Consider the following 20762-nt stretch of genomic DNA (forward strand, 5'->3'; position numbering starts at 1 on the left):
TGGGTTGGAGGTCCCAAGGTCACAATGGAAGACACCTCCTAAGGTGGTTGAGAATGACCAAGCCAAGATCCTGTGGGACTTCCAGATCCAGACTGACAAGCTGGTGATGGCAAACCAACCGGACATTGTGTTGATCGACAAACAACAGAACGAAAAATACCAAGGGCTGAAAGAGGAGTTAGAAAGGATGTGGGGAGTAAAGGCAACAGTGGTGCCAGTGGGAGAGTGGCTCCAGCAGATTCCGGGTACAACATCTGAGGTCTCTGTCCAGAAGAGCGCAGTCCTAGGAACAGCTAAGATACTGCACAGAACCCTCAAACTCCCAGGCCTCTGGTAGAGGACCCGAGCTCGAGGAAGACACACCACAACTCCCCATGGGAGGGGGGTGAGAGGGAGATTTTTTATAAATAAATAAATAAATAAATATATATATATACTTTGTTTTCTTCATGATCTAAATTACAAATTTAAATAATTAAATTTACAGAAGAACAAGTTGCAACATAACATAAATTTTATACAAAATTACCCCCAAAAAACAGATTCAATTCATACTGACATACTAAATTAAAAAATAAAAATGAAATATAAATACCAAGTAACAATGTGTAATGCATAATACAGGACAAAAAACATTAGAAGTTAACATGATGGTCCTAATGTTAAACTTAAAGGCTGATTTTATTATAATCAGTGCTGCTGGTCCAATGTATTCAGTAGTAGCTTAAAAGCTTCACTTGTGTACCATATAAATAATGTGTTCTCTTCCTGATTTTGGAAGGAAGTAAATTGAGTTTTCAACTTACCTTATGATGTGGACAGCAAGTTATCAATAACACCAGACAGGTTCAAACAGTGTGCCATAGGAAACAATACTCAACAGAACAAATGTAAAATTTATTTTAAAATGTTTTTTGGTTTTTTGTAATGGTACATGTTACATACTAAAACAATCATGTGACAGAAGACCTGAAAAGATTATTGGACTGCAATAACAGTACAGTAATCATTGAATTATAAAGCTGGGTGATTTATCCTCCTCATCTCCTACAGCGTGGATGTACATTCTAAACAGTGGAAATGTAATTTTAAGCACCTTTCATTCATTTTAGCACCTTTCATCCAGTTACATTGCTTTTTATTGCAGCTTTTTATCTACATTATACTTATTGGTGTTTAATGTATATTTCATATGCGTGCTTCTTCTTGCTTCTTTCTCCCTTTCAAACTGTTACAGTAACAAGAACTAGTGAGTGATGTTTATACCAGGAAACTGACACTACAAACTTAGTATATCTAGTGGTAAGTAAAAATATCAAATAATGGTTACATATATATATATATATATATATATATATATATATATATATATATATACACACACACACACACACACACACACATATACATATATATATATATATATATATATATATATATATACACATACATACATATAGACGGATGTCAAAAGGAAAGGAAAAACATAAAGTGACTTAGTAAGGCCACCACGTGCCGCCAGAAATATTATATTTTAGAAATATTTAATTATTTATTGCATATACATTACTTTTATTTTTTCTGTATATTTTTACTTTTTTATTTACTTATTTTTATATAATGTCATTGATTTATTTGTATCCCTTATTTTTTCCTTATTCTGTTCCCCATTGCTTTTGCTATTCCTTGAAGGCAAAGCTGTCAGCCTGGACAGGAAGGTCCGCCCAAAGCCAATTGATTGACTTTTGGTGGTTTAAATTTTCAGATTGATGCAGTGATGTAGAAGTGTACTCCGGGTTGTATCAATACACTGTGACATCACTCCTGTGCGAGTGGTTACATGTGCAACAGAGCAAACCTCTAATCACACTCAACAGTGAGGCTGGCTGTGGTCAGAGGTAAAACAGACTTGAATCTCTGACAGTACAGTTAAACATTGCTTGTCATCTTGTACTCAACAGCTTTTTAGCACAACTAAGTGTGCAAGTCCAAACATAAAGAATACCAAAAACACACTGGGCTGTGACTGCAACTCTCAAAATATATTTCACTACATTCTTATTTTCATTCTAAATGTTGTGAATTCATGAATTATATTTTCTAAAGCAGTCACCTGACCTTTTCCTGTAAGAAATGATCAGTTCTATGTTTTGTAATCCAGTTACAGGCAGTGTAATCCATTATTTTCCAATCAGAACTGTAATTTTTCTCACTCATTACTTGAACCAGTACATGTAGTTGGACTGGACAGCTGGAAAGCACATGTTGTTGCGGCAGGTGCCTCCATAGCTGGACGGACAGGCTGAACAAGGAATGCCAACTCTGTACGGAGCCTCTCCTATCCAGTTGCCCCTGAAGAGAAGATGAAACAACAGTATCAGCAAAATGGATTTATTTTCTCTTAAATTATGAAAGATTAAAGTATGACAGGCCTTCCATATAAATTTACACAGATAGGCACTGCCTGCTCTTGTTAGAAAAATTCATTGAATGGGTGCCCAGTTCTCCTTTACACATCTATACCGCTGACCAACAGAGAGCTGAAGTCATTCCACTCCAGATGTCCAGAGGAAGAAAAACCTCATTAGAAATCAGCATTGACATTTGTAACTCTGCTAATAAGTAAAAGAATACAGCCTTGGAACAGAACCTTTCTCAACAGTATGTGCATGTGGTTTATGTCATATGAATGGGAGTTTTCTGAAAAAGTGATCTAATATCATTTTATTCAATAATTATGTTTCTTAGTGGTCTTTAATGAACATCGCTTTCCAAAAGTCCCACATGTCTTTGGGCTAAACGGCACAGTTTGAGAGGAGACGAGTCCAGGAGTGAGGGGTGGCTTCAAGTTAAGACATGTCTGTAATAACAGCAGGATCTGTCCTGCTGTTATTACAGACATATAAAAAAAGATTATTTTACTACACTACTAGGAATAATCAGGCCATACTTAAACTCAAAAAGAAAAAGGAAATTGAAAAAGTAAATTTAAAAAGTAAAATGATAATTTGAAAATGCAAAGTGAATGAAAAAAGTGAAATTTAAAATGCAAAAGGTTAAATGGAAATGCTCAAACTGAAAGCTTAAATTATTAAAATGAGATTGAAAATGGAGATGCACAAAAAAAAGGCAAACATCAAATATAAAACTCAAAATGCGAAATGGAAACACTTAAATGGAAATACTTAAATTAAAAACTTAAATGCACAATATGTAATTTCTGCCACTAGGGGTCTCTCAATCAAAACAATAACAATGTTGTGATGTTGTGAAGTAGCGTGGGATAATGGGAGTTATTGTCTTCATTATTAAAAAACCAGCTTCTTCGGGTTAGGATTACTCCAGTGTTCAGTGTTGAGGATGTTTTTACCAGGAGCCGAATTATCCGCATAGAAATATCCTTACACATAGAATGTGTAGTAAAGATGATGTCAGTGTCACTGCAGACACAAATTACACCTCAATGGAGATTGACGTCATAGCGTACTCCAGGTTTGGCAGCTGCAGTTATCTTTTCATTGTATTATTAGTTGTACTGTGTAATGATAATAAGTTGAATCTGAATTAATGAAAATCTGACCACCACAGGTAGAAACACCATCTCTGCATCTCCTGATGAGGAGCAGACAAGTCTTTGTCATAGTCATGTGTTCTCTCTGCATGAACCTCACAGAAATACATGCCAGTGGTAAACTCATACTTGGGAGAGTAGTTGCAGACGAGGAAGGTGGCTTCTCTCCACAGAACTCCCCACACAAACATGTTGTAGCAGGTCTGCACTGCACAGCCCACTCTGTTAGTGGACGCCCACACCATCTGTAAAAAAGGAACAGACAAAAAAGGTTCTGTCTGGTACAAGCATTAACAGATGTCTCAAAAATATCTACTGATTAATATTCAATCAGACAACAAAAAGTGGTTGTCTATGACGCTGTTTTCCAAGAGAACACAGAGAGAAGATTTAGACAAAAAACAATTCTTTAGTGTAAGGCATGTTCCCTTTTAGAGATAATGTACAGTAAACATGTGAAGCATAAGCATAAGATCATGTTCATCCATCAGTGTTACCTAAGCAGGAACATTTTTTTTGGCAAGTAAATGTTAGCAGTTGATGAGTATGTGTACCATGCAACAGGAACAATATAGTAAACATGTTTATCACCTGCATTAAACCAAATTCACTGTGGCTGCTGCATCATATCATTCAGCTCTTAAAACAAGCGTACATATGAAGAGTCAAAGAGGTTTTCCTCGCTGTAATCATTCCTCCTGTTCATACTGGCTATTAAAAGACCCCTTCAAATGTGCTCAATGTAAGTGATGGAGGCCTAAATCCACAGTGTGTCCACACAGTCATTTTCTGCAATAATGTCTTTAAAAATGTATCTGAAACTAATATCAGGCTTTAGCAGACTGAATTAGTCATATCAGTGGATAAAGAGGGACTTTGGCACTAAAAGGTCTGTAACATTGAAAGATATCTTCTTGATTTGAATCATTTGGACGGTGAAGCTTCAGATAAACTTTTTAATACATTTGGCAAAGAAGGACTGTGGATTTTGTCCCCCATCACTTACATTATCAGTGCATTATAAAGGGATCTTCTAATGGTCAGTATGAACAGGAGGAATGATTATGGCAAGAAAAAAAAATATTTCAATGTTTATTTGAGAACCTGACTATTGTTTTAAGACAGACTTGAAACATTGTGAACTTGTCCTTTAAAACTGATCCACTTACAAATAAAAGACTTTCTGTAGCTACATCACAGTAAAAACCTATATGCAACTGGAGTTGCAGTTTGCAGAAATAATATGGAGGAAAAATGTTAACACATGTTAATTATGTATTACGCTGGATTCACTAACTTCATGCAATTTGCAACTGTCAGTTTTGCGTGGAAAATTATCCGCTTCTAAAGATCAGGTGTGCTCTGGCGTGGTGGTGATAAGAAACATTCATTAAATATAAGAGTATATGTAACTAAAACCCAATTATTAGAAACAAAAATGAGGAAATTAAGCTTTTATTAATGAATACAATATCTGATTACTGTAATGCCAACGAATAGTGGGCATGGAGATTTGATTTGTGCTCATCAGACTTGAATTTGGACATCCATGAACTGTGAAATGACATTGTCTTTTCTTTCATGAAGACATTAAGTGTGTGTTTGTGTTCTTCATTAACATCCATATCAACACCATGGTGGAGTTGAATCAGGGACAAAGTCTATATTTTGTAATCAAGATCACATTATCATTTCTCAGAACCAGGTGCAATGCAGGAGATGGTTGCATAATGAGCTGTTTTCTTGGTAAATTAGGCAGTGACATTTAAAAAACATGTTGATATTATTTTCGCTGCAAAGAAGGATGATTAAATATGATTTTAGTTGGACTTTGAATACCAACCTTTTCTGGTTAATGTATTCCTTGATTTCCCTGGTTATGTACAGTTTATTGTCAGGATATATTACCATTTCTTTGTGAAGGCTGACATTAATCACACAAATATTAATATAGTCCATAATAGTGACATCTGACTTGTGGAAAACACCCCAGTCTGTAGCCAGATTGCGTCCTTTAATTGTCTCTATGCTATCATGAGTCATGTCCTCACAGTCCTGGTTTGTGGTTTACTGCTGGGAATAAGGTGGACTGTGTTATGGTCAGAACTAATCAGAATCAGAATCATCTTTATTGGCCAAGTATATTTCTACATACAAGGAATTTGACTCCGGTTTAGTGGCTCTCATGTGTATGTACAACACAACAATCTTAAGAAAGATACAATAGGGAATAGGTTATGTCCAGTGTGCGAGGGGTCTGCAGTGATTGTCCCTGCCCATTTCCTGAATAAGGAGGTGTACAGGTCCTGGATGGTGGGCAGGTCAGCACCAATCAGTCCAGACCTGACTGTCTGTTGTAGTCTGTTCCTGTCCTGTTTGGTGGCTGATCCAAATCAGACAAAGATGGATGTGCAGTGAACACTCAATGACCACGGTGTAAAACTGGAACAGCAGCTCCTGAGGCAGGTTGTATTTCCTGAGCTGGCGCAGGAAGTACATCCTCTGCTGGGCCTTTTTGATGACTGTGTTGACATTGGACTCCCACTTCAGGTCCTGGGAGATTGTAGATCCCAAAAACCTGAAGGATTCCACAGCCGACACAGTGCTGCTGAGTATGGTGAGGAGGGGCAGTGATGGGGGCTTCTCTTGAAGTCCACTGCTTCTCCACAGTTTTGAGCGTGTTCAGCTCCAGACTGATTGTTGTGTCATCTGCAAGTTTCAGGAGTTGAACAGACGGATCTCCTGATGTGCAGTCCTTGGTGTAGATGAAGAAGAGCAGCAGGGAGAGCACACATCCCTGAGGGGCGCCAGCGCTTACTGTCCCCCAGCCTCACCTGCTGCTTCCTGTCTGTCAAGAAGTTTGTGATCCACTGACTGAGGTGGAGCCAGGCACAGTGAGCTGGATGAGTCCAATTAATAATAATAATAATAATAATAATAATAATAATAATAATAATAATAATAATAATAATAATAAGTCCCTGCAAACTTCAAGGGGGCCATGCCGTCTGGGCCTGGTGCCATCCTGATCTGACACACATCCTCTTCACAGACCGTTAGTGCTGGTGGGAGGTTAGAGGGGAGGAGGGAGGTGATAGCAGGGGGTGAAGTTGTTTGTTTTACCTGCAGTAAAACACATTCAGGTCTTAGGCCAGGTGACGGTTGTCCCAACCCGTTCTCATTCCCAGGTCATCATATGCTGATGCTTTGTCCTGCCCCTTGGCGTCTGATACCAATGCACGAGGTGCTCCTTTACCCTACTATGCACTGGGCTTTCAATTAACTCCGATATAAACCCATCCACAGCAATATCAGACGCCCAGAGCAAATGCTCCTGCCGTCCACTCACTCAAACATTAGCCCTCCTGCGGCACTTTGAGCATCAGTCCGGTGGGTGGACCGGAGGACCCGCTGCCCTGAAGTATTTTCCTCACTGTCAATTCCCATGTTAAGGTTTTCTTTTAATCATATCCTCAACATTTCTTAACACAAATATACAAAAGTCGCCTTGATAACTCAACAATACGATATGTAAATGTTATGGCCATCAGTTTTTAATTTTTCTCCTTCAGTTCAGAGAAATAAATTTATTTTGTCAGTTTTGGATAGCGGAAGGCTACATTAACCATGATCCTTAGCCATCATTGCTATGGAAACAAAGACAGCTTGTTACCTGTTATAAAACTGTAATTACTGAATTTATTACACACTGATTAAGATTTTGTGTGTGTTCATGGAGCCAACCCAACCATATAAAAATATAAAAATATCAAATATAAATATAAGTAAAAAGGATAAAAACAATAAATAGGAATGGAAAAGGAAGTCACATTGTGCGTGCATCGTGTGTGCAAGGGTCTTAGGTGTCTCTGGATGTGAGACTGAGCATAGGTCCTTGTATGTGTTCAGAGTTGTGACTTTAAAGTGGCAGTGCAGTCAGTAAACAGTTTTGTGTAAGACATTAGCATTAGCAGCAATGCAGATGTGCAAACATAGTGCAGTGCAGGTAAGGTAGCAGCCTTATAGTCCAAACTCTGTGGTGTTTTGGCAGTTTGGTTCAGGAGATTTATTGCTCTGGGGTAGAAACTGTTCCTTAATCTGGCAATGCGGGCACTGATGCACCTATAGTGCCATTTGGAGGGCAGGAGAGTGAAGAGGTGATGGCAGAGGAGTATCAGGTCATTGCAGATGGTGGTGGCTCTATGGAGAGAGTGGGAACTGTAGATAGCTTCAGGAGGTGACAGCTGGGCTCCGATGACTCTCTGGGAGCTACAAAAAACAGCAAGGTGATGTGCAAACAAAACAAACAAAAGTGCACAAAATATAAGCAGCTTCAGGCCTTACTGTAAACATAGCCCTCCTTTAAAGTCCAGTCAATGAGGCTAAATGACTGATAGGCTTGTATCCTATAAGTCAAGTATGAGAGGTAGATTCTTCTGTACAGAAATGAGCATCTTCTTGTCTATGACATGGCAGAGAGCGCTGAACAGCCGTTCACTATCACTTGTGCTGGGCGCACTGAGGTACTTGCATGCTACAGGGGCAAGAGTACTCCAGTACTCCAAAGGGCTGGCATTCCGGGGAATGGTTGCTTTGCTCAGGTATGCGAGTACCTAAAAAGTAACAAAAATAGTATCCTATTAATTTTTCTTCTAAGCATTGATAGTGCAGCAGACAGCTCCGTTTTCTTTTTCTGTCTGGGCTATGAATCTTTTTATTATTATTATCAAGTGGGTTTTATTTTCCATCTTATCATTAATGTTTTTAACATGTTTTTACATCTCATTTCATTTTTTTTATTGTAAAATACTTTGAGCTACATTTCTTGTATGAAAGGTGCTATACAAATAAAGTTTACTATTATTATTATTACCTGTGATGCTGTCTCGCTTGTGGATGTCTGTTCCAAGATGACATTCTCCTTGATAATTTCTTTGTACATCTCCAGCAGTGTTCCGGTTTAGGTCTTCTTGTGTGGGGGGTCCTCCATACTGGTATCTCTGTGCTGACCATCACCGCCAACTGTTTCATTCACGATTCTCAGTCGCAGTAACTCAGTAGCTCCCTCCTCTTTATCCAAGTCAAAATACTGATCTTTATACTACCTACTTTATATCAAACATGCTTGCAATGGAATAAAGAGCTTCGCTCAGCACACCATTAAGTGATCACAGACAGCTTCCAATAAGGTAGCTTTGGCAGTTTTCATACCGCAGTCACTTGAACTGAACTGATTTCTCCAGTCAGCTGCTCAAAGGGGGCAAGTAGGGTGAGCATATTTTCAAGAATTCTCCAATTATTTGTCGTCAATGTCACTGGGAGGTCAAAATCAGCAGCATATGCACCTAAAGCCCTCTTCTGCTCCACCAGGATCTGCACCATATGAAAAGTTGAATCCTGTAGTAGCCTTTTAATGGGCATCCCAAGCTCATTCTGTACGTCTTCAAGTTGACGGCATGGAAGTTGTGAATGCTTAAAATGTCCGACTACTCTCTTCTCCATGGCCACAACATCTGCAATGCTGCGCTGAGCCAGGACACCTTCGTTCACAGCTCATCCTCTTGGATTTAATAAAGTTTGAGATCAAATAGGCCAAAAAGTAGAGCGGAATCTGTCTGTGTTGTCTAAGTTGGCAATCAACTTTTTAAGTAACATCCACATACTGGACAACTGATACACAGATAAGAGTCTGATAGATTATAAAAAAGTAGTTAAAAGCTAAAAACAGCCAAATAAGTGGTGGCAATCAAGCAGCATTAAACACAGCCTGCACAGAGATTATGTCCAAGTTGGGAGAAGATGAACCAGACAGTGGTCAGAGAGTTCCAGAGCTGCACGGGGAACAGAGCAATTTGCATCCCCTACAGTGTAGCAGTGGTCCAGTGTGTTTTGTCCCTGATGGGACACTTATGCCAGGTACTTTATGAAGGAAGGAGTAAGTTTCTTGGAGCTCTTTAGAAAAAACCTACTCTCCCTTTGGCATGACAGCTAACCATTAGCATACTGATAGATTCTGTCAGGAAGAGCTACAAGCATAATAGGCTAGCAACAGCTTTGACGACGACACATTGATTGATTGACAGACATACAGACAGTGTTGAATTCAGACACGTGGTGCATTGTTCATGTTTTTAAATTGGGTTAGGGTTTGGAGTAGAGGAGGTTGTCACCAAACTCTCAAGGCACAGTAATTTAACCTCAGGGGTACAATGTGTCTCCCTTACCAAGTGCTATCAGCAACATTTTTTGCTGATAAAAATACAGATGCCCCTGATTTTCCCATATGTCTCAGTCCAATTAGAGAGGAGGAAGGAGAACCAGCTCACACAAAGTATCAAGGATATCCAGATGGAGCCATGTCTCTATAAAAACCACTGCACATGACATGTACTTAAACACAGCTCTGCTGCTAATAGATGGAGCTTGTTGGGGGCCAAACACACAGGAATTACTGCCTGCAAAGACAACTTCTGGAGAATTAAAATCCCCTATTCCCTTACTCTTTCTTTAATGTGCATTCAGCTATTCTGAATTTGATTATTTTATATGAAAAGTGTAGAGATTTGTTTCTGACACCCCCCTGAAAATCCAGCAGGAACTGGATAAAACTGCAAGATGTAATGTTCTGTGGGTATTAATCGAGCTAGTTGACAGCGACATGAAAATAAAAACATCAAGTTATGACATACATGTGAGGTATGAGCACTGAAACCTCTCTGTCCTCAGACACATGCTCGCTGTCCAGAGACCAGAGATGATGACTTCCCTACCTGTGTGTAGTGTGTACACATGGGCCCATAGCAGAGCAGGGGGCAGCTGGGGTTGCAGAGGTGAGGGTAAGGGAACACATAGTCATTGACCTCATCATACCAAGGCTTGACCAGCTGCAGGATGGACTGATAGCTGTGGTAGAGAACACACACAGGTTTGTCAGAGGCATGCCTTTACCCATTTCATTCTAATGTTCAGGTTTCACACAAATATGAGTGACTTAACACCAGGTTCAGGTGTGTGTTGCACCTACCCTCCTGTCCTGACAGACAGGTTCTGTCCATAGAACTGCAGTAGGTAAGCTGGTCCATGTTCCCACAGACAGGTAGCAGCCCAGGCTTCTGCTGTCCTGGCCAAATCATTGTCCCACACCTGTTGTATGGAGAGTTTTTCCAGTTGAAAGAGATAGTCACACAGATGGACCACAGATTGTCATTCAGCTATGCAGAAGTTTTTTCTCAATCTCAGTTGATTAACATATGAGAAAATCCAACTGCAGATGCACCATCACCACACCACACGTCACACTTTGGAAATGTGCAAAGTTATTCCACTTCATAAAGGAGGAAATCCACCAGATCTTAATAAATATAGATTGATTTCTATTATTTGCACTACAGCTACAATATTTGAGATGTGAAATTTTAATCGATTGGCAGCAATTTTAAATGGAATGAAGCCCACTGATGGCAGACAATCCAAAACAGTAGTCGAACGCGTCAAGTTACCCACAACACAATGCTCTTCCATAGCCTTCTGCTATCAAACACTGACAAAAAAACGTTATATTTCAGAATTAAAGGAGAAATTATTAAAACTGATGGCCTTAACATTAACCTTGTATTGCTGAGTTATCAAGGACACAATCGTGATTTTCTGTTGAGAGATGTTAAGGATATCACTAAAAGAAAACTTGAGCACAGTACCTTTATGCTTTTCCTTATTTTCAGTCATATATATATATAATATTACAGTGTCAGATTTTTATATAAAATGTGGCCAAAGTGTCAAATAAGGAGGTAAATGCATGTAGAAGTAATCCGTGTGAGCAAAAAGCCCTGGCTTCAGACTGCTCTTAATGCTAAGTTTCAAACAGTTTTTTCTACTCTCAGATTTCTTTATATGGATATCTGCTTTCGGCTTCTGGAAAGCTGGCCATTCAGAGAGTGGGTTCATTGGGAGGGGTACCTTAAAGAGACAGGAGTTAAGATTGCCTGTTAGAGACAGAGGCTCAACTGAGGGGCTGCATAAAGGGCCAGTATAAAATAAATAAGGAGTTTTTTGAATTGTGAACCATGCAGAGCTACTGTAGTAGATTTCCAGAATAAAAACATAGAGCTGGAAATGAGCATAATAGGTTCCCTTTAATGCCCAAACTATCTTAAAATAATGCAAAAAAACAAAACAAAACATAGGCATCTCACAATTTTAGACCCATTGTTGTGAAACTAATACATTTTGTGCTGTGGACCAACATAGCTATTACACATTTTGATGTGAGACTGGGTTGACCACTGCCCTTGTAAAATTTACCAATGATGTATTATTATCCCCTGACAAAGGTCAATTTATATGTGCAATATTTATTGATTTAACCAAGGCTTTCGATTTGGTTGACAATTATCTTTTTCTTGATGAACTATTGGTGGTTCTCAACAGACATAATTTTGGTTTTATTCTTTCCTTCATAACCATTGTCAGTTTGTTTCTTTTCATCATAATCAATCGGATTATTTAATTGTTGAAAAGGGTGTACACAAGGATCTATTTTAGGCCCTTTACTTTTCTCTATTTTTATTAATGACCTTCCAAAAATTTGTACTGATTGTTTTGTTCACTTATATGCAGATGATACGGTTATATACATATCTAACTAAAATTCAAAGCTCTCAGAATTTTCTTTTGTTCAAAAATTGTCTTTAATTAACAATCTCATATTAAACAAACAGAAGTCTTGTAGCATGTTGTTTGGTACTAGTTATAATCTTAAGCATTCATCTGCTGAGTTGGCTATTAATTTTACTGATGGGTCTCCACTTGTTAAAGTTGATATATTTATACACTTCACTGTGCAAAAAGGACCAGAATCCAGGAATATTACAATTGGATATCTCCGAGATCCTCTGGAGAATACGGACCATTTCTGATGTATATTCTAGAGTTTTGTTGATATGCACCATATCTGGTCAAATATGGATTCAATATACATTGTGAGGACATATATTGTACAAGGATACCAGATACATCTTATTTCTGTCATGTATGTGTTCCAAATATGACCTTATGTGATGTCTGGAAATATCAGAGCTCAATATTTTTCTAGAATACAGACTGTATCTATAGCATATCTAAATTTGTCATTGCACAAACAAATTCAGTCTATCTTCAGTTCATATATGACTGAAAGTCATATCTTTACTGTGGATTCTCTAGAGAATACAGACCATTTCCAATGCATATTCAGAGTTTTGTTGGCATGTACCATATCTGGTCAAATATGGATGAAAGATACATCTTCAGGACATATCTTGGATACAATTTAGATCACACTTAGCGAAGACCGCAAGAATGCAGATATATCATTTTCTCAATTCTCTGTAAAATTTTGAGCATATGTGATGTTAATAGATATGCATAATATTCCAGCAAGTATCAAGTTAGTATTTGGCACAAAGATGTATACCATATTCATTGAAGACTTTGCATGTCATATACAAGGTCTGAATATGACATTATCTAGTATATAGGGATATATTACTCCCTATTTTGAGTCGAATACAGGCACTATCAGATGCATATCATGACCTTTTGTTGTATAAAATATAAATTTATGACAGATTTTGCCATTGGTCTTGCTTTGGGTAAGATATTTAACTGATATTGATAGAGTAATGTATAAGCAGGAAAAGTAGTGTTAGAATCTGTTGATTTCTGTAATGGACATTTTCTTGAATGATTCTCGAATGTAACAATAACTAACTGCTGCATTGGCTAATGGAAGCAGTGATCTACTTCTCCATAAAAGAAGTAAAACATAACCGCTAAATCTGAAAAAATTTGGACTATCGCTTTAATGCATACAGTTATAGAGATTTGAAGATGAAATTTGGAAACTACATTAAATGGATATAAGAGATCCCTCCTCTTCTGCCCCCCACCACCACTTACACACACTGCCCTTTCTCCTCTTGCCTGCCCTGCAGGTGTCGCTGTTGAAGCATTTTGATAAGAATTTCAATTATGGATTTTTTTCCAAAGACGACAGAAACATTATTTTATAAATGATACTGAGATTTGGTAATGGTTTATTTCAACCTCTGCCTCCATGGACCAGCCTCCTCTGGTCTGGATATGAACATATTCACTATGTTATATAGGTATAGATATTCGGGCTAATTATTCTAGAATACTGGCAGTATCCATATTTTTCTCTATGCGAATAAATATGATATTGCTCTAAGTCCAGATATGACCTCCAGTCATATATGAGACCAGATATGACTGAAAGGTCATATCTGGATTTGGATCACAACCTTGTTAGAACATAATAGGGCTAGAATTTGGGTTTAACTACAATGAATTTAACTACATTTTCCTGATTCTTTAGAGAATAGTGATAACTTTGCAGCACATTTGGAGTTATGTTGATATGAAGTGTATATGATCAAATATTTACTCATTATATGTCTTTTGGACATATTTAATGTTTGGATATGACTTATCTTATATATGTGATAGGTCAGGATAGAAAAGGACCAGAATCCAGAAATACTAGGATTGGATAACTCTGAGGTTCTCTGGAGAATACAGACCAACCAGAGTTTTGTTGGCATATACCATACCTTAGTCAAATTCAGGACATCTTGAATATGACATAGATTACACTTGGTGTAAACCCAGAGATGCATGTTCTTAATTATCTCTAGAATCCTGTAATATTTTGAGAATGAGGAATTGAGGATATATCATATTCGATATGATAACTTCTATCTACAATATTGACAGTATATACAGCATATCTGGAGTTCAGTCTTCATACAAATATCATTGAGGGTCATATCTTGATTGAGAGTCATATCTAGGTTTAGCCATATACGGTTTGGACATCACATACAGTTTGTGTACAAAAGAAAGCTTTTTGGTACAATTAGCATGGATTGACACCAAATGCGTACCTCTGTCAACAAAGTTTACACAGTGAAAATGTCAATAAAAGGCAACAGTAACAAATTTGTAAGACATCCATTTTTTTTTCTCTTCCTCTGTCAGACCAGGAATTGGCAAACTCGAGCTAGTGCAGTTCATCTGGTTAAGTAGAGGGGCTCCCATGGGAAGAGACTAAGTGCGGGTGGGAGGGATGTTTTGCCTCTTTTTGGCAGCAAGTGCAGCCTCTGGAAGAAGATGGTGCCACAGGGGGAGCTAATGATGAAAATGTCCAGCCCATAGTGGATTCACGCCCATCTACAGAGGAGAGTCTCTCCAGTCTAGCCCAAATGTTTGAAACATTTATGAAGTTGCAGATGGAGAGAGACAAGAGACAAGAGAAGGAGTCAGCCAAACAGGAGCAGAAACTAAGTGTCCTTAACCACCAGGTCACCTAACTTCAGCTGGACCTAGAGGCAAACAGGTCTGCATTAAGAGGCATGGGGTGCCGGTGGGAGAACCCAAGTTGGTCAGATTGGAAGAGTCTGATGACATTGAATATTTCTTGACCACTTTTGAAAGACTGGCAGTGGTGTACAAATGGCCCTAACAAGACTGGGCTGTTTGTCTTGTTCCCCTCCTGACTGGCAAAGCCAGGAGTGCTTTTGTAGCCATGGACCCGGCATACACCACAGACTATGATCAGCTGAAAGTTGCCATTTTAAAGAAATATGAGATTGGCAGAGATACTTACCGACAGCGATTCCGGGCCCTCCTCACACCATCTGATGAGTCTCCCCAAGAACTATAAACCCGTCTTGAAAACCTGTTCTGTAAGTGGGTAGGTTTCACCAGAGCCACCAAGGAGCAGCTCATGGAGAAGACTGTTCTAGAACAGTACTTGAGGGCACTGTATCCAGAGGTGAAGACCTGGGTGAAAGAGCGGGATCCAGAGGCAGCAGAGCTGGTGGAGGCCTATGTCACGTCACACGGGGCCAGGAACCTACCACTACGCTGGACAATTGTGCCAAGCCAGAGGTTGGTCTGAGGGTGTGCAAAAAAGGGGTGGTTTAGCCAGTAACTATACCAGTCAGCCTAGACCTAGTAAACCAGGGGGGCAGGAATATACCAGGAGTAAGTCACAGCCAGCAGATAAGCCAGTCATTGTATGTTACAACTGTGGTGAAACAGGCCATACTTATTCGGGGTGCCCGGTTAAAAAGCATAAGGCTCCAGTTTGTGTTATGTACCCAGACCTGAGTTCTCTGTTTCCCCTAGGACACAGTCAGATGCACCAGTTATTTCTGTGCAGCTTAACGGCAAGGTGTGTTTAGCCTTACTTGACAAAGGTGCCTCCCTGTCTCTTGTTCAGGCCCACATGGTTTCAAGGAAGCTGTGGAATAAGGAGAACACTGTCCCTGTCATCTGTGTCCATGGGCATGAAGAACAGGCCCCCACCACTGAAGTATTCATTGACGTGAAGAAGCAGGTCTATTTGATGAAGGTTGGTGTAGCCCCTGAGTTGCCCTATCCTGCCTTACTACGGACCTGCCTACTCTGTATGACCTCATTCAAGACAGTAGGCAGAAGTTTTGTGGGGTAATTACACGCTCCAGTGCAAGGGTACACACAGTCACAACAGTCCCTGACACAATACCACCTGTTGAGACAGAAACACCTGACATTTCAGCACCCACTACAGTTGAGACAGCCTCTGAATTGCTACTTACAATCCTACCAGACAGCAAGTGGGGGAATATATGTTGCAGTCAGTAGAGGAGCCAGAGCAGGAACCTGAAGCTCCAGAGTTAGATGTAGATGTTTTCCCTAGTGACCTTGCCAGGCAGCAGTGTGACAATCCCACTCTTTCAGACTGTTTCCAAAAGGCACAGAAAAGCTCCACTGTTAGCCCCCTAAATGCATTTTTTTTGATTGACAAGTACCTCCTTTACAGACAGAGTGACTGTGGCACGCAGCTAGTCCTCCCCAAGACATGCAGAGAGGAAGTGCTGAGAGTAGGCCACACAGTCACCTAGGCTTTATGAAAACCTTTATGAGGATTTCAAAGAGGTTCTTCTGGCCAGGCATGTATAGTCAGGTGAAGGACTATTGTAAAACTTGTCCAGAATGTCAGCTCACAGCAGGCAGATCTACAGTTCCAGTGCCCCTCATACCACTCCCAGTCATTAGCACCCCTTTTGAATGGATTGGTGTGGATATAATCGGCCAAGTTGAGAGAAGCCAGACAGGAAATAAGTTTATTCTTGCAGTGCAAGTGTGGTGCATAGGAAATTGCCCACTTATTTAAATGTGTTATTTTTATATGTATAAACTTTGTTTTGAACATTAATAGAACCCCCCATTCAATTTCACATATTTGTTTTTGGGCTGTAAAAGGCACGAGATCACCTGGGGGTATATAAGGCATGAGCCTGCGCTGCATTCTTCAGTTGGTAGAAACAGTAAAGCCACGGAAGATCAGCCGACTCACACTGTGTTTTAATTTGTTCTTTCCTGTGAGTAAATGTCATGTAAGCATGTATACAGTTTTTCGGTTTTTCTATTTAACGCCCTGTTATGTATTGTAGCGTGTAGTTTGTAGGTTATCAGTGGTATTTGCGCTAGCTTGGTGGGACAAGTTGGCACTAGCTTGCTGGTTACGATGATGGTTATCCTCTAATTACACCCATCAAAACGCCAAAGGGAGTCAGATGTAAGGTTTGCCTGACTCCACTGATATGTATGTGTAAGATTTAATGTTAGTGTTTTGTAGTTTATATTTTCTTTGTTTTACTAATTTTCTTCTAACAGTTAATAACATTTATTTTCAGTTCCAGTTTATTTTCAGTTTGTGTATAATGGTTATAGAATGTAGACAGTTCACAGACAATGTAGACAATGTAGCCAGAGCCTGAACAGCTGATTAGCAGCATTGTTGTTTACCGTTGCCAAGGCAACCAGGCAGCTCAGCTAAGTGTCGTTCGACTTAAGTTATGAGGGAATGAGATAATTGTTTTATACTGGAAATGATAAGAATTGTACATAATTGTATATAACAGACTGATATAGCTGCTAGCTGTAGACTTCAGCTAATGCAGCTGTAAAGTTGTCAAATATGAAAGGTTTTTGGATGACACCCTCTCCAAGCTTCAAGAAAAGATTTAAATGTGCTCAAATATCCTCCAACAGGCAATGGACCAAAATATCCTCATAAAGTTTGAGGGTTGAGAAAGTTTTTTGGAGAGAGAATTCACTGGTGTTGACAGAAAGCTTGGACAGTGAGGGAAATCAGTGCAGCTCCTCCAGCAGCAGTCTACTCATACTGATGAGAATACTTCCAGTTAGTTGAAAATCATTATTTGGATTTTTTTGTTTGTTTGTTTGTTTTGTTTGTTTTTCTTTGTTTGTTTTTTTATGACAGTCAGAGTCTGTTCTTTAAATCAGCACCACAGACAGCGACAACCAGCTAACTGACAGCTCACAGGCTGCAACACAGTGCAGACCTTCCAAACACAACAATGGAGTGAACCTACAGAGACCAATGTTGCCAACTTAGCGACTTTCTAGCTAGATTTGGTGACTTTTAAGACCCCTTTAGTGACTTTTTTTCAAAAAAGCGACTATTGACATATCTAGCTACTTTTTGGACAGACCTTAACTCCTCTCCTTGAAGGGAGTTGCCAGTATTTCTCTGTGAATGAGAGCTAATGTGGCTCTCTGGATTGACTGTTCAGTGGGTGGGACAGAGCAGCAGCACATTTTGGTGGACCAATCATAAGCCAGACAGAGTCATGAATGAGCTGTTAATGTGTGTACCTAATGACCAATCACTGATCCTCATTGTTTTTATTCTAAATGATTTAACTTTACTAAGTTTGATTTTGTTTTATCAAAACAGACAGAGTTCACAATGGTGAATTTATTCCAGTGCATGTTTTTTTAAATATTAAAGGTAGATTTAAATGCACATTGAGGAGCTGCTAGAAAAAATAGCTAATGACATAGCTCGTTAGATTATTTTAACTTAATATTCTTTAGATTTTTTAAAAATCTTGTATGTATGTATATGTAACTCCGTCATGACATCATAGATATGCAAATTAGTACATGACGTCATCTAGCAACATCTAGTGACTTTTCCTGCAGGCTTTAGCTACTTCCCACTGAAAATTGTTGGCAACACTGACGGAGACTAGCATTATTGTGGATATGTCTTTCCAGAGGCCAAACAAAAGCATCAGTCAATTCATATCATGTACATGTTGTTTGTTAGTGGCTTCCAGACAGTGGTAAGTGTGTAAGTGTCCCAAGGTGAGTAGCTTCAGTGAGTTTATGGATAACATTAAAGCTGGTCAAACAGAATGTTTTATGCTAAATACAAGCTTTACTATCAATCATTTATAAAGCTCTAAATGGTCTTAGTCCTACCTATTTATCAGATTTGCTTTTATCCTATGTACCCTCTAGAACCCTCACGTCCTCTGATAGTAGCCTTTTAATTATTGCTAAAGTCAGAGCAAAAACCTACGGTGAGACAGCCTTCATGAAGACCTGAGGGCAGATATTTTTCAAAGCAAACTTAAGACCTATCTTTTTAGCCTGGCTTTTAATTAAACTTAATTTATTTTAATTATTTAACTGTCTTTTATTTAGATGTTTGAGCCTGTTTAACTACTTGGTATAGCCTTTTTATTTTTTTTAATGTTTTTACTACCCCTGGTGTTCCCTCATTGCAAGTTCATGAGAGTTATGACAGCGTTTCCTAAGTTCCTGTTTTCATTAAGTTCTTTATTTATAACATAGTCATTTATTGTTTGTTCATGGGGGGAGCATTGTTTTTATTCTGTAAAGCACTTTGTGTTGCATTTTGTATTTGTATGAAAAGTGCTATACAAATAAAGTCTGATTGATAGATGATTGATGATTGATTGAATTAGAACTCCTCCTTTAACCATCTTAGCCTGGTCATTGAGCCTCCATCTTGAAGCCACATACAACGCTTGTTGATTGCTGCTTACTATTACTTATTAATGTTGTTGCACGTCAGAAACGACACTAGCTAGAGTCTATTTGGTAGGTGTTGAAGCATAGTCTGAGAAATACTGAGGGTTTGTTGCAAATAAAAGCATAATAGGGCAAAAAGTGTTTTACAGGAATAACGTCATAACATTTCTACCGTACATTCACTTTTATGATGCAAACTGAAAGCAAAATTTGACATGATTATAATTGCTGTGAGTAAATGTAGCCTAATATTGTGGGGAAAGCCTGAATCTTTTTCATTATTTTAGCTATGAAGCAAAAATATTTTTTTATGCATTCATTTTTGTTAAACATTTTCTGTCTCATATCTGCCAATATTTCATAAATATTTAAAGTCATTAACCCTCATTGAACCCGATTTTTGTCAACTTTATCACAACTGTTCTTGATTAGGCTATATAAAATAAAAATCTTGATCACTACCCTTCACGTGGGAATATCATTTTGTTCTTGCAAGATTTTTGTTGTTGTTGTTGTTGTTTTTTGTTTGTTTTGTTTTTTTCCTGAGACATGCCAAATATTGATGGGATATGTGATTTCTCACCATATACTCCATGTTTGCAGCAGGTGGGAAGACGTTGGCTCTGACTTGGTTATGATAATCCAGGATGGCCACCATGTCGCTCTGACTGATGAACCGTTTCCTCCGCGTTCTGTGGACACCGGGCGACGAGCTGGTTTCAAGTTCAGGAGTTAAAGTGGAGTCAGATAGTTGTAGTTGTCGTGGAGACTCCGTGGAGTTTATTACCCGTCCGTTAACTCCACACAGCAGGACTGCGCAGGACAGAAAATAAATGTCTCTCATTTTTACACCTTTGAAATATCCGTCAAACATACAGAAGAATGTTTTTTGTTTGTTTGTTTTTTTTGGTCTCGCTGTCAGTGTCCTGTTTGTCTCCTGCTTGCTCCAGCAGCTGCAGTGAGGCTGTTCAGATGCTCTTCATCTTCATCCAACAGCTCTCATCCTGGTGAGCAGTCCTGAGGTGACTGAGTTCAGCCTGCCCCCGCTGTCTTTCAAAATAAAATAAGCTCCACTGAACATGTATTTCAGGAAGTCTGTTGTAGAAAAACTAATTCCCTTCAGTTCATATTACCCATATGCATGAGGAGTACAAAAACACTACAAAAACCTCAACATGGAAGGGTCATAACTACAATGAACTACAAAAACGAAGAATACACTTTTTATATGATAGAAAAATACAATAACATTGAACACATAATAAAATATAAA

At 38.8% G+C, this 20762-nt stretch overlaps 1 protein-coding gene across 1 annotated transcript; it reads right to left on the minus strand.

The window, feature by feature from the left end:
* Positions 1-1627: 1627 nt before the first annotated feature.
* Positions 1628-20530, minus strand: LOC122993135 (peptidase inhibitor 15-like). The gene is made up of 5 exons (XM_044367025.1): positions 20073-20530; positions 10596-10714; positions 10342-10474; positions 3701-3816; positions 1628-2352 (listed from the first exon to the last, which is right to left on the minus strand). Exons 1-5 carry the CDS (start codon positions 20361-20363, stop codon positions 2217-2219), a joined length of 795 nt encoding a protein of 264 aa, XP_044222960.1. The 5' UTR covers positions 20364-20530; the 3' UTR covers positions 1628-2216.
* Between the last annotated feature and the right edge of the window lie 232 nt (positions 20531-20762).

This window comes from Thunnus albacares, chromosome 12 (assembly GCF_914725855.1).
Source record: "Thunnus albacares chromosome 12, fThuAlb1.1, whole genome shotgun sequence".
In the NCBI taxonomy this organism is placed as follows: domain Eukaryota; kingdom Metazoa; phylum Chordata; class Actinopteri; order Scombriformes; family Scombridae; genus Thunnus; species Thunnus albacares.

Coding starts and splice junctions, on each gene's coding strand:
- LOC122993135 (XM_044367025.1), bottom strand. CDS start 20,363: ATGTTTGACGGATATTTCAAAGGTGTAAAAATGAGAGACATTTATTTT. Junction 10,715..20,072: donor CTGCAAACATGGAGTATATG/GTGAGAAATCAC, acceptor TCCATACAACAG/GTGTGGGACAATGATTTGGC. Junction 10,475..10,595: donor CTGTCTGTCAGGACAGGAGG/GTAGGTGCAACA, acceptor TCTCTACCACAG/CTATCAGTCCATCCTGCAGC.